Source organism: Arvicanthis niloticus, chromosome X (genome assembly GCF_011762505.2).
Source record: "Arvicanthis niloticus isolate mArvNil1 chromosome X, mArvNil1.pat.X, whole genome shotgun sequence".
In the NCBI taxonomy this organism is placed as follows: Eukaryota; Metazoa; Chordata; class Mammalia; order Rodentia; family Muridae; genus Arvicanthis; species Arvicanthis niloticus.
This window is the reverse complement of record NC_047679.1, coordinates 15,254,630-15,268,335: the sequence shown is the minus strand read 5'-3', so window position 1 is coordinate 15,268,335 and position 13,706 is coordinate 15,254,630. Positions and strand designations below refer to the sequence as shown.

Below are 13,706 nucleotides of genomic sequence, written 5' to 3'. Positions count from 1 at the left end.
GAGCCAGATCCAAGCAGGAGCAAGCATAGCTTAGGTGCTGATAGTATGAAAGGTTGATCCCAAGAAAAAGTCCCAACCACACACTCTGTTTCCAATCCTCTGCACTTCAGCTCCCACCTAACAAGATGGTATACCTAGTCTTGATCTGGGTATATGACCTAGAGATTCTGTTCCTGACAACTCCAAGGAGCTCGTTGCCGGCTACCATCTCCTTTCTTAAGCTTGAGTCAACCTGTCATTTGACCTTTCCTAATCACAATGCAATTCACAAGCGTTTTTATCTGAATAATGCATTGTGCTTTAGGTAGAAGTTATCTGCCCTTTGGGAACTCTTAGCACAGTCAGAAACATACATTTGGAAACACATGGATAATAATTCAACACTCTTGTCATAAACCACATAGTATGCCAAGTGTTGGTGTGAAGAGATACAGAAATGATCTGTAACATCACTGGTAAACTTGTGGGCCTGGCTCCAAGTTCCTAGTGATCCCCTTAGTTATGTGCTCACAGCAGATGTCAGCTCTAGTAACTATACATTGAGTAGCAATCAAATATAATGGCCTGTCTCCAGAGGAACAGGGAGGCAGGGGTGAGAAGCAGAGAGGCAGGAATGGAGATACAAATGGATCAGGAGACTTAGAGCCATGAACTAAGACTTCTCTATCTTCTGTAACAGCTGTAAATCCTTTAGTTACTTAAGAATCTGAGAGAGTTCCATGGGAAGGGACATGGGAACTGGAATCATAGGGTGACACAAGTGACCCAGAGTCAATGAGGCTGCTGATAGCTTTCATTTCAGAGATCTGTTGCGTTGATCTTCAGAGAGGGAAGTCCTTTACATCGACAGCCTCGTCCTTCACAGCTCTGGATTCATGTACTGTGGCTCCCACAGAACATTTGTTGAATATCTTTTGTATATCTTGGAGAGACTGGGGGACTGACTTTAAGATGTATGAATCCTCATAACTATCATTCAGAGAAGAGATCATCATGTAAAAAATCTGAAGCGCACAGAGAAGCAATTTGCCATTGATTGTGTCCCACTCCAGGGATATGTCTCAGATTCCCAGAGCCTAAGAACAGAATGTCTCTGATGCAGACTTGCTGCCTGGCTATTGTCTGTTCCTAATACTAGACCCTACATGGTGGCCTCACCTCACAGCATGCCACTTTACCCATGACTTTTTAGTTCTTGTAGTGCTGTTGTACTTGAAAAAATCTCTGTATATCTCTTTTCATACTCAGAGCTAATTAGGCTGGCTGTCACAAAGTACTTTTCATTTTGCTTGAAAGGATGTTGCTTGATGATTTCCCAAGTTGAGCTCCTATGTATACATCTTTAAAAAGCTGCTAAAATATAATACCCATAAAAAATAAGGCATTTACTATCTCTAAGAAATCTTGGAGTATAGATCTATATAAAGTCATTTATAGTTGCATAATACCAAATTATTATAAAAGTTCAGGCTCATCTCCCAACCTGCACGATTTAAAATAAAATATATAACCTATACTAATGAGGCCCTATAAAGTTATGGTTTTATTTTTTTTCACTTTTTTCTTGTTGTTTTTAAATACTAGTTGTCAAATAGCTGTAGGATACTCTTCTTCTTCTTCTTTTTAGAAGATCCAGAATTGCTGCTGTTTAGCTTGCCTACTGAATTACCTAGCTCTTTCAGACAGACATTCTCTCTCCAAGGTGTGCCAAGTTCTCTGCTGTAAGTTTCTCCAATCATCTGGCTGACTGCTCCCACAACTGGGGTCAACTGTGTCCACATAACCATCTACAAATTACTGGAGATTCTAGCAAAACAGGGACAACTTTGCCTCCTTGGCTTCCTTAGACACTGCTAAAACATGCCACGATGCATGAACTAATAAATGTCTGTTAGCAGAGAAACAAATAAAGCTAGCCTTCTTCATCCATCTTCTTTAGGCCCAATCAAAAGAGTAACAGAAACAAACAAAACCCAACAGTGCTCTTCTAGGTGTTTAGAAGCCTCTTTCCAATTCTGGAGGCTTTCTTAATCTTATTCTTTCTCTTCAGCTCCCTTCCTTCAAGATCTCTCCATTGTATGCTGTTAGCCCACGTGGTACATTTGTAGAATTTGAAAAGAACACACTTTTCTCAAAGCATAAACAACCCCATTCCATCACATGTCTTCTTGAGAGAAAAAGGTGTATCTTTGATCAGGGAGCATGTACAGTGAGGAATCTGTGAAATGAAATATGAAGGACATGGCTCTTGTGCTGAATATGCAAGTCCCATATGATATTTCTTGTGACACAAGGATGTCGAGAGGTAAAACCAGGCTAAAACTTGGGAAATGCAGGCATCATTTAGTGTAGAATGTGTTGATGATTTGCTGTGTGGCCGCAGGCAAGCCTTTGAACTGAACCCTGGTTGTTAGTTTCCCAAACTATGAAGTGACATAACTATCACTTTACATGTCCCTTGGGTAATATTGAGAAGAGAAGATGCTTTTAGACTTCTTTGGTTATTAATGACCATTTATGCCTCTTTTTATACTTCGAGTTTGGTTCTCAAAGATGATTGGTAGCCAGAATCTGTTTTCATTACAACCTATTTTGAAGAGTTTCTTTGAACATTTGATATCTAAAGTCACATCTGCCTTAAACTGTCAACCAATATTTCCCTATTTGTAGTTGGTAGTATGAAAGAAAAAAATGTTAATCTTATTGCTTATATATGGGTCTTTCTATATGGAAAGACTCTATGGAAGCTACCCAAGGACAGAACCCATTTTGCTTGTCCCTATTTACACCTTCTGCATGCAAAGCAAAGCTTCCAAAGACTTGCTGATTGAAGAGATACAGATGAGGGTTAAGAGAGAAGAAATGAAAGAAGACAGAATATATGGTTAGACATCTGATGCGCCTCTGGCTCCTGGTAGAAGGCTAGAAGTAGCTTTAGCTCCCTAAGACTCAGTTTTCTCCTTTTGGAAATTTATGATCATCAGATCTACTGTGGCCTCCTTTACGGAGGCATTGTGGGAATGTGATTAAAGAAAGAAGGGGATTCTGTTTGGGTTCTGAGGTACCATCCATGTGAAAAGAGTATTTCTGCAATAACAACAGCAATACCCACAGAATGGAGGCATTTGTTCTCAGAGGGCAAAGTCCTAATCTGCACCTATTGTACAGGAAGGTACATCTCTACTCACATGAGGAATAACATACACTAAGTATGACATCCCCAGGGAACTATAAGTAATTTAGATATGATACAGCAAAATCTGTGTCCAAATAGGTGAGCACTAGGAGATGGCAGTGAGAGGCAGTTTGAAAAGTATACGATGTGGGATGAATGCTTCCCATATCAAGGTAACACTGTCTCATGAAGAATTGGACTGGAGGGAGTCATAAAGACATATCAAGTCCCAGTTTCTGATATAGACAGAAAAGTTAGGGCCCCTAAAAGGAGGACATTTCCTTGGGTCCCATAAGACATGAAAACTGGACAAAGGCCCCAGGAGGAGTTGGAGTCTTACCTGTCTAATTCCTCATCCAAAGGTTGGTAGTTGATCTCATAGCACTCAATTCTCTTTAGAAAGTCTTCCAAAACCTTTTCTTTGTCACAGTCTATGTAATCAGGACTGCCAAGTTTCACTTGCTGTGAGAAGGTGGGAAGAAGATAAATGTACGGAGACAGAGACTCTGATACTGTACTTGGAAATGACCTTCAGGGGCAACTACCATCCACCCCATTACAAAGGAAACGAAACAGAGTTTGACAACGGATTTTGCTTAAGTTGGGCTGTATGTTACAATGGATTTACTACCAGAACACACATTGCTTAACAACATTTGTAAGAGGCCAGGAACGTATGATGCAGAAGAATCAGATATTCTGACTTGATATCATAAAGGCTTGTGTGTATTTAGTCATTGCTGAGAAAACAGGCATGCTTTCATTGGATTTTGCAAAGGCTGGCATCTCCTAATCCCCAATATTGGCCTTCTCCTCCTATATTTCCCACCACTCCACTCAATCACTTGAGCCTACATGGAATCTTACTTGCTATCAGGAACTAACTATAGCTTTGTGACTGATTGCTGGTATTCTCCTTTTTTTAAAAACTATTTATTTATTATATGTAAGTACACTGTTGCTGTCTTCAGACACCCCATAAGAGGGCATCAGATCTCATTACAGATGGTTGTGAGCCACCATGTGGTTGCTGGGATTTGAACTCATGACCTCCGGAAGAGCAGTCAGTGCTCTTAACCACTGAGCCATCTCACCAGCCCGGTATTCTTCTCCTTTAAAGGAAAGATATTCCTTTAAAATGCTTAATTGTTATATTATTATTTTTATTTACACGTGTATAATCTACTATTTGGGGTACATATGTATGCCATGGTGCATGTATGGAAAACAGGACAATGTTGTGAAGTTAGTTCTCTCCTTCTACCTTTATACAGTGAGTTGTTATTAGACAAATACTTGGCTAATATTTTAAGTACTTGATGAAAGTTGAAAGAGATAGCTGTTAAGGTCTCTTATGCTCTTGAGCTCTAGTAATTTGAAGGATCAGGGAACAACAAAAGTTTGCAAGAGATCTAATTCTCAATCATGCAGTTCCAAGTCTACAAGTAGCAATGATTCTTATTTAAAATGTTGGGTATAATACAGAACTTTATAGGGACAAAAGGGCTCTATGTATGCTGGCTTCATGTAACTTTTTATAGGAACATTGTGGGCAAGGATGGTCAGAGGAATACTTCTTATACAAATGAGGGCATCTCAGGGAGAATGCTTTCTTTAAGTTTATAGTAGCCTTTTAGGTATGACTCAGCCCTAAGACAAAATACAGAGTATTAAAGGTTGACTTAGTGGGTCAAGAGCTTGCCACATACATGTCTTAGGGTTTTACTGCTGTGAACAGACACCATGACCAAGGCAACTCTTATAAGGACAATATTTAATTGGGGCTGGCTTACAGGTTCAGAGGTTCAGTCCATTATCATCGAGGCAGGAACATGGCAGCATGTAGGCAGACATGGTTCAGGAGGAGCTGAGAGTTCTACATCTTTATCTGAAGGCTGCTAGCAGAATACTGGCTTCCAGGCAGCTAGGAGTAGGGTTTTAAAGCCCACACCCACAGTGACACGCCTACTCCAACAAGGCTATACCTTTTAATAGTGCCATTCCCTGGGCCGAGAATATACAAACCATAACATCAAACAAGTATGAGGACCTATGTTCAGATTCCTTAAACACACTTAAAGCTGAACATAGTGGTGTGCATCTGCAATCCCAGTGCTTCTACTATAAAATGACAGGTAGCCGGGCGGTGGTGGCGCACGCCTTTAATCCCAGCACTTGGGAGGCAGAGGCAGGCGGATTTCTGAGTTCGAGGCTAGCCTGGTCTACAGAGTGAGTTCCAGGACAGCCAGAGCTACACAGAGAAACCCTGTCTCGAAAAACCAAAAACCAAAAAAAACCAAAAAAAACCAAAAAAAAAAAAAAAAAAAAAAAAAAAAAGACAGGTAAAGATAGGAGACTGCCTTATAAGCTCAAGGGCCAGCTAGCTTAGAACATGCAACAGAGAACAAGAAGAGACCCTACTTCAAACAAGTTTGGAAGGTGAGGATTGACATCTGAAGTTATCTCTGACCTCTACACATATATAATGGTACGTGCATTCCACATTCACACATGAACACACATGCATTATGTATGTGTGCATAGATATATACACATATATGTGCAGATTTAAAGTGTAAATTAACACTTGTTTTGTAAAGAATAAGGAAGAAAGGTAACTGGTATTCCTTACCTTGATGTTTTCTGCAATAATGTCTGGGTCATTACAAATAGACTCAATAAAGAAGACCTATAAGAGAAAAGGAGAACCTTCCATCAGGGGATTATGTTTTCTGAGAGCCAAACAGGATTACCCATTCTTGATAGCCCAAGTCATCCCTAGGGAAATTGGTAAAAACAATACTTTCACATAATGATGCTTTCAGGATTTGGACTCCTATGTGGTACCCTGGCTATAATTGAATTGCCTCAGGCTTCTGCTGGCTTTTGGGTCTTATATAGGTTCCTCCTGACTCCATCCTTGCCACCTTGGCATCAGCCTGTCAGTACCCATCTTCCACTGCCTAGCCTGGCACCTCCCCTGTTCTGTTCTGTTCTGTTCTGCTGAAGCTGAAGCTGAAAAAGCTAGATGTTGACCCCATGGTGTCCAAATTGGCTGCTCTAAGTACCCTACTTTGAACTGCTTTGAATCTGGTCTTAGATAAGCATGGCTATGGCACTCTACCTTGTAACCATGTTCTTTAGCAAACTGCAGAATCAATGAGCGTCGTTCTCTGGTAGTGTTGGTGGCATCAAAAACCTAGAGACATGTAATAAGAGAGGCTTACTCTCAGTGTAGTGTTGATACAATCACATTCTTTGTTTGCCCTTTTTCTAAGTGGGGAGGGGCAGAACTTAAAGCCTTAAAAAGAAGGGTTTGGAATTTGCTCATGTCACTTTCAAAAGCACTCGTTGAGCTCTCAACTATCTGCTCAGAAATGTCCTATACCCTATAAATGTAAGGTTTTATTAGGATCATTTTATAGGTCAAGTAACAGGCCTAGAAGAAGGACTTGCTCTATCAACAAGCATGCTTGCTGTTAGAGCAATAGTAGAGCTTGTTCTCCAGGTGAGTCCTTTCCTTCCTAAACATTTAGACACTCCCAGGAATAGGGAAAATTCCCTATCCTTAGCACCTGAGAAGGGGCTATTGCATATTTAGGGATCTCTAACCCAAAGATTTAAGGTATAATATTGCCGAGATATATAGGCAAATCTCAGTTTAGAAAGAAATGTACTTCACAGCTTCTGTTCTGCACTGTATAGAAGTTCATGGAGTTTTATCTTCTTTTGGTATTGGTATTTGTTTGCAAAGATTTTTAATAAAAAAAAAAAAAAACCTCTTGGTCCTGTGAAGGCTGGATGCCCCACTACGGGGGAATTTGAGAGCAGGGAGGTGGGAGTGGGTGGGTGTACATCCTCGTAGAAGCAGGAGGGGGAATGGGATAGGGGGTCCTGGGTGAGTGGGGGGGGATGGGGAAAGAGGATAACATCTGAAATATAAATAAAATATCCAATAAAAATTAATCTAAAAAATAAAATATAAAGTTTATAACATGTTGAAAAAAGAAAAGAAAGCAATGTTTGTACCACAGTCTTAAATTTTTGTACCACTAAATCTTGACAGCAACTCAATGAAACACAGGGCTTTAGAATACGGATTCTACAACTATACAATCTGGCCCTACCACATACATATTATACCACCCTGGGAAATAATTTTTCCATGGTAGTTCTTTCATTTATCTCAAATAGAGCATAATAATGACACATCTCACAGGGCAGTATGAATTAAATTATTAATATAAACAAAGTACTTAGAATAACATATGCCATAAATAAGTGCTTAGTATATATTATCTACTTTACATACTGACAGATAGCCTGAGCGGGAAAAGGAAGACTATTTACCGCAACATGACCTTCCTCGTGGCTGAGATACTTATGGACATCCTTTAGGGCTGCTAGAGCACACTGCCTGAAAAAGAGAAAGAAGCAGAGAATTCCTATCCACAGTCCTCCTACGAAGCATCTCTCTCTGTTGAACTTCTACATAGTTCATCTATGCAGTGAACATCTAGAACAGTGCCCTTTGTTCTAGCAAAGGGGTCAGAGTTGAAACTGGCTCTGTATGTACAGCTTAGAAGCTGTACATAAGAAGACATGCCCCCAAAAAGCTGAACAATGAGATATCATAGTTTTAGGGATCTAACTGTGTGCTGTTGGAGCTAAAGCTGAATTGGTTAATGTACACAGGTAAGGCATAGGGATATGTGTGCTCTTTGAGTTAAAATGAATTCTTGGCATAGGTAATATTGTAAGCCCAGGCATGATAGTGATGATGTACTTAGGTTTTTAGGAAAATACTTTTTATTGGTGATTGGGTTCTGTAGTGAGGACCCAAATAAGAAGTTCAGAGCCGGGTTGCATTTAGAAGTACTTCCAATCACATAGGTAAAAGAGACTTTAATGTTGAAATGATAAGACTGCAGAGACTGAGGAGGGATGAGCTTGTGAAACACTCACCTCAAATGTTAGGTGAAGAGTTTTCTGGGCTTGCTTACCAGAAATACAGGATTAGAAAACCTTCTTGAGAGGAAATGGTTATGACTGAGCAGATGTCGGGCAGGCTGACAGAAAGGCTGGACTCAAGGGTGTTCAATTCATGGCCTAGGCCAACTATGAAATGTGGCCCAATACAAACTGTAAACTTACGTTAAAATTTTTTGAGAATTTTTGCATTTTCCCTATTTATAACTTGACTGAGGCATTCTTGAGCATGTACACTGTAGATGACTACATTGTGTTGTAATGCCACAAGTCTGGACACCCTGGAAGAGCAGGTTACTCTATACTACTCTCCTAGGATGTGAAGACAGGTCCCACTCAGCCAAAGGGTAGTATAGATTCTTAAAAATTAGGTACTTACTTCCTGATAAGTTGGGCCTCCATGTTGTCTGGGCGAAAGAATTCATAGTTCCTGTAGCTCACTGCTTCTCGTCGATACTGACCTAAGTTAAACACTGAAAACAGAAAACACTAGGGAAAACTTTGGCAAGACTGCAGTGGCCAAAAGTATGCTCTTGCTGGAAGGAATCTCAGAGGTAAAAGGCATCATTTATAGCTGGAAATATACATATAAGACTTTAAATTATGGGTACCAGCTGATTTCTTCCCTCTTATTGGTCCTGCAAGGTAGGGGTTAACCATTTCACCTTTACCAATGAGGAAAGTAAAGCTCAGAAGTGTAAAATAGCTTTCACAGTTAATAACCGGCAATCTGAAATTCAAACCCAGGTCTGTTTGATTCTAAGCCATTTTACTTTAGCATAAATTCCAACCCTTTAAATCTCCTATTCAATAGGGAAGATAAAGAAATGAGATGCACAGAATAAAACCAGTTACCCACAGTCAAATCTAGAGTGAATTAATAATGTATACAGACTGGGTCTCCTGACTCCTTGTTACCAAGGTTATTTTGCCATTTAATATCATAAGGAAAAATCTAAACGTAATTCTCTAAAATTGCCATTTAATATCATAAGGAAAAATCTAAACGTAATTCTCTAAACAGCAATTTCCTGTTTGTAATGGGGGAAAAACAGAAAAGAAATGGACAAAGACAATAATCAGCCAAACAGACCATAGCTCATAAATTTGTTTGTCCAACAAATAATTTTAGGATAGTGTGGGGGTTTAAATAAGAATGGCTCCCATAGGCTCATTTATTTGAATGCTTAGTTATCAGGGTGTGGCACTGGGCACTACTTGAGAAGGATTAGGTGGGGTAGATTTGTTGTAAGAAGTCTCTCATTGGGGATTGGCTTTGAGGTTTCAAAACACAAGCCAGGTCTAGTGTCTTTATCTTTGCCTGTAGATCAAGATGTAGAACTCACAGATACTTCTCTAGTACCATGTCTGCCTGCATGCTGCCCTGCTTCCCACAATGATTGATGATAATGGACTAGAACTCTGAAAATGTAAACTAGCTGCAATGTAATGCCCTTGTTTATAAGAGTTGCCTTGGTCCTGGTGTCTCTTCGCATCAATAGAACACTGACTAAGACAAATGCCTACTCTGCAAAGTGATATATAACTTCAGGGTCACGCACACACACACAGAGAGAGAGAGAGAGAGAGAGAGAGAGAGAGAGAGAGAGAGAGAGAGAGGCAGACAGACAGACAGACAGATATTTGAGATGGGGCCCTCAAACAACTCATAAGTACAACAGCTACCACCTCAGGGAAAAGGAGAGCTCCCAGAGGGTCCTTTAAGTGCTCCAACAGAGACAATATCCAACTATGCAGAGAGTGAGGGGGAGGAAAAGAAGGACCCATTTGGGGTTAGCTTAGAGTTTCTTAAAGACAGCAGTATTAGAACAAGGCTTTTTAGGGTAGGTGTCTCTTATTGGAGGGTATGAGAGTGAGGGGGGAGTAAGGACAATATAGGTAGATGACAAGTAGGTAGACACTACTTAAACAGAAGGCAAAACATGTTTTGAGAGAAAGGGTTAACCACTGTGGCTAGGGCCTGAAAAGCTGGACTAGTCAACTTCTTGAACAGAAGTTAATGGGCTTGGGTTCAAATCTACAGAGCAAGAGTACCATTGGAGAATATGGTTATTACTAGTCTTGTAGTTTGAAATTGATTCTGAAGGCCTATATGAGCAGTTAAGTTGAATACACAGAATAAAAGGGGATCAGGACAGAGACCCATCTGCCACTATGTCTTATGCTTCTTCAATCAGTAGAGGCTCCCTAGGCTTGCCATTCTGTATGAGAGTGGCTCCTTCCTACCCTTGCTTTGTCAAATGTTCCCTTCCTCCCACAGGACCCACCTTAGACATATTCTTTGTTTGTTTGTTTTTGTTTTTCGAGACAGGGTTTCTCTGTATAGCCCTGGCTGGCTGTCCTGGAACTCACTCTGTAGACCAGACTGGCCTCAAACTCAGAAATCCACCTGCTCTGCCTCCCAAGTGCTGGGATTAAAGGCGTGCGCCGCCGCTGCCACCACCACCCAGTACCTTAGACATATTCTTATCCATGAAGCTTTTGGTGTCTGTCAGTCAGTAATTCCCTCTGTGAGCACCATCAGCACCCTGTCTGAGAATTTCTAGTCCAGCCTAAGTCTTGTTATGTATACCATTCAGAGTTAGAACTCTCCAAGGACAGGACATGAGTCTCATCCATTTTTTATTTCTTTCCTAATGCTTGGCATGGGTTTTGGCACATGGATTAATTAGACAAAGTGGATAAGGGGCAAGGAAGGATAAACTGGGGGGAGGGGAGATTTGATGCTCAGGGTAACTCTATGGTAGAATGTATGTTCAAATCCTAGCACATGAAAAGGAGGTGAAACAGAGAAGGCTTGATAGGAATGAGGGAAGGCTGACTGGATAGAAGGGTGTAGAAGGGTTGCTTTGTGTTTGTGAGCCTTCATAAGAGCAGATTTAGCCTTAATACTAATTTTTCTATGCCAAAAACCCAGCATGGTATTAGGCGGAGAATATTTTTTATGTGTTGTATGATTTATAAGACCATCATGACAGTTGTAATAGTAGTGGTAGACATGGTTTTAATCCTGGAAACAAGGGTATGCAGCACTTTTAGGGCTGAAAGTTTTAGCCTTCTACCTTTCCCAGTTTTCAGTTAGTGGCCTGTAGTGGAAATATATAGCAATGATTTCTGAGAGACGTACCTTTAGTCGGTGTTCCTATCCAGTTGAGATATCGTGTGAGCTTCGTAGAGATGTAGGTCTTGCCTCGGGCTGGTAAACCCACCATGATCACCATCGTGGGGGAATTAGTGAACTGTGGTATGGAGGCTGGAAGACAAGGAGATCCTTAAAAGCTTATCTCCACCTTGAGAAGCTCTCCTGCCATTGGCTTCGAGATGTAGAGTTGGAAACCCTATTGCTTTTGTTATTACGAGGGAGAGGGCAAAGCTTTAAAACGGGCATCACAACTTTCCTTAGACTCACCAGAGAACTGAGGTTGCAGTAAAGAGAGCAAACTTAAACTTGGAAAACAACAGGCATCTGAAGAGGGCAATCGGACCCAGGCATTTCTCAGTTGATACAGAAACTGCTGAACAACATACTAACTCATAAGAAGGTCCAGATAAAAATGACTAATAAGATGCTAAGGCTGGTTGTGGGCCAATGGGAACCTTAGAAGGACTGCAGACATAGACAGCTTTACATATTTTTCAACCTTCCTCTAGGTGCTGGCCGAGAAGATTGAGAAAAATCCCGAGAAAAGTATTGTATAGAATTCTGGCTTGGGGAGGAGAACAGAACAATAGTCATTGCTCAAATTCTGCACAGAAAGTTTTCTCCATGTTCCTGTGGGGTAAACCTTACTATTTAAGAGAAAGGCAAAACAAACTGTAGCTTGAAACCACTGGTGGCAACTTACTGCACCTGGCAGCAATCCCGCTCAATCTAGCCCACCTCTCCTGGAACACGGGCCAGATCAAGTTACCTTCTCTCACCTGGGAGGGAAAAACATTTCAATCTGCAGAAGGAAGGGAAACAGAAGTTCAGGGCACTGATGAAAAGTCTCTGAAATGGGAAGAAATACAAGAAATGCACCTACGCAGCAGGAACATGGGAATGTGAGAAGCCTATTCATTACATTTGGAGGTCAAGGACACTTGTGTTGGGCACCCCTCTGATACTCAAAATAAGACTGAGACTTGCTAACACGTGACAACTTAGTTCCCCATTCTCCATCGCCAAGGAAAAGGGCTTCATTGAAAATATGGAAGGGGGTGTGAGAAGAGATAACTCAGCAGTTAAGAGTGATTGCTGCTCTTGCAGAAGACCCAGGTTCAGTTCCTAGCACTATGTGTCAGCTCACAACCACCTGTAATTCCAGTCCCACAGAATTGGATGCCCTCTGCGGTCCTTCACAAGCACACACACATTCGAAAAAGTACTCAGATACATATGATTTTTAAAGAAATCTAAAAAAGATAAAGCAGCAGTGAAATTTATCTTTAAGAGCTATAAGGAAGCTGGATGTAGTGGCACACACCTTTAATCCCAGCACTTGGGAGGCAGAGGCAGGCGGATTTCTGAGTTCGAGGCCAGCCTGGTCTACAGAGTGAGTTCCAGGACAGCCAGGGCTATAGAGAAACCCTGTCTCGAAAAACAAAACAAAAAAAAAAAAAAAAAAAAAAAAAAAAAAAAAAAAAAGGATAAAGATTTAAACTAGCTATGAGGATTCTGTTAAATGCTTTATTTGAAAAGGTAATCACACATGATCAGACAGCTATCTACCACTCCTTTACTAAAACAGCATTATTTCTGACAGCAACCTAAATATCTGTCCTTATACCCACAGTACATGACGGCATACATGAGTGAAAATATCACGAAGAATCCCATAGCTTTGTATAAAATACATATAATTTTTAATAGAAGAAATAGGAATGAGAGCTAAAGTTTAGAGATAATGGGAGAAGTCCTTTGAGGCTTCGGAGGTGGGTAGTTACTGGAGATTGAACTTCACAAGTGTTCCATCACTAAGCTATAGCCCAGCCTCTCTCGGGTTTCTATTTACTCTTTATCTTTGGTTCTGTAGCAAAGGAATAAACAACAAAGGTAGCTCAGAAGTAGAAATGTCCCAGAAGGGGAGCTTAGAGGGATCAAAACCCTGTGGGATGAGGACCTTTCTGGAGTTTGAAATAGTGTCAACAGGACACAAGTAGTGTTCATAGGAGCTTTTTTGTCTCCTCCTACATTGTTTCTAGGTGAGGTCCAATCATTACAGTGAATAGTTTTTGAACAGAGGACAGAAAATGATAGCCAGAGACACTGGAAGTACAAAAAGAAAAAAAGAAGAAAGCGTTTCCTTAAGACTGGCTAGTGCTTTGATCCTAATTAGTGTGCCAACTTTGGGAACTCAACTACCTTTAAGACTTCCTTCCAAGACCCAGTCAGACCATTTAGTGGGTGTACAAAGAAGACATTCTAAACAGTATTTCTGCAAAAGCCCTGAAAAGTTGTCTCATGTTGGAAACATGTATGGAAAACTAAAAACAAAAACCAACCAACCGACAAGAAAATTAATGTTCCCCAAAGAGTTAA

At 40.6% G+C, this 13,706-nt stretch overlaps 1 protein-coding gene across 3 annotated transcripts in view; it reads right to left on the bottom strand.

Moving 5' to 3' along the window:
• Positions 1-13,706, bottom strand: part of Pfkfb1 (6-phosphofructo-2-kinase/fructose-2,6-biphosphatase 1) — a 44,987-nt gene that overhangs the window by 15,326 nt on the left and 15,955 nt on the right. For 2 of the 3 annotated variants that reach the window (XM_076918809.1, XM_034485165.2), the window contains 6 exons: positions 11,313-11,438; positions 8,544-8,637; positions 7,526-7,592; positions 6,300-6,374; positions 5,808-5,864; positions 3,516-3,637 (listed from right to left, as the gene is read on the bottom strand). In XM_076918809.1, the coding sequence (XP_076774924.1) occupies positions 3,516-3,637; positions 5,808-5,864; positions 6,300-6,374; positions 7,526-7,592; positions 8,544-8,637; positions 11,313-11,438 (541 nt within the window). Of the gene's footprint in view, positions 1-4; positions 2,824-3,515; positions 3,638-5,807; positions 5,865-6,299; positions 6,375-7,525; positions 7,593-8,543; positions 8,638-11,312; positions 11,439-13,706 lie in introns of those variants that run through there. The other variant, XM_034485169.2, reaches the window with a different exon arrangement.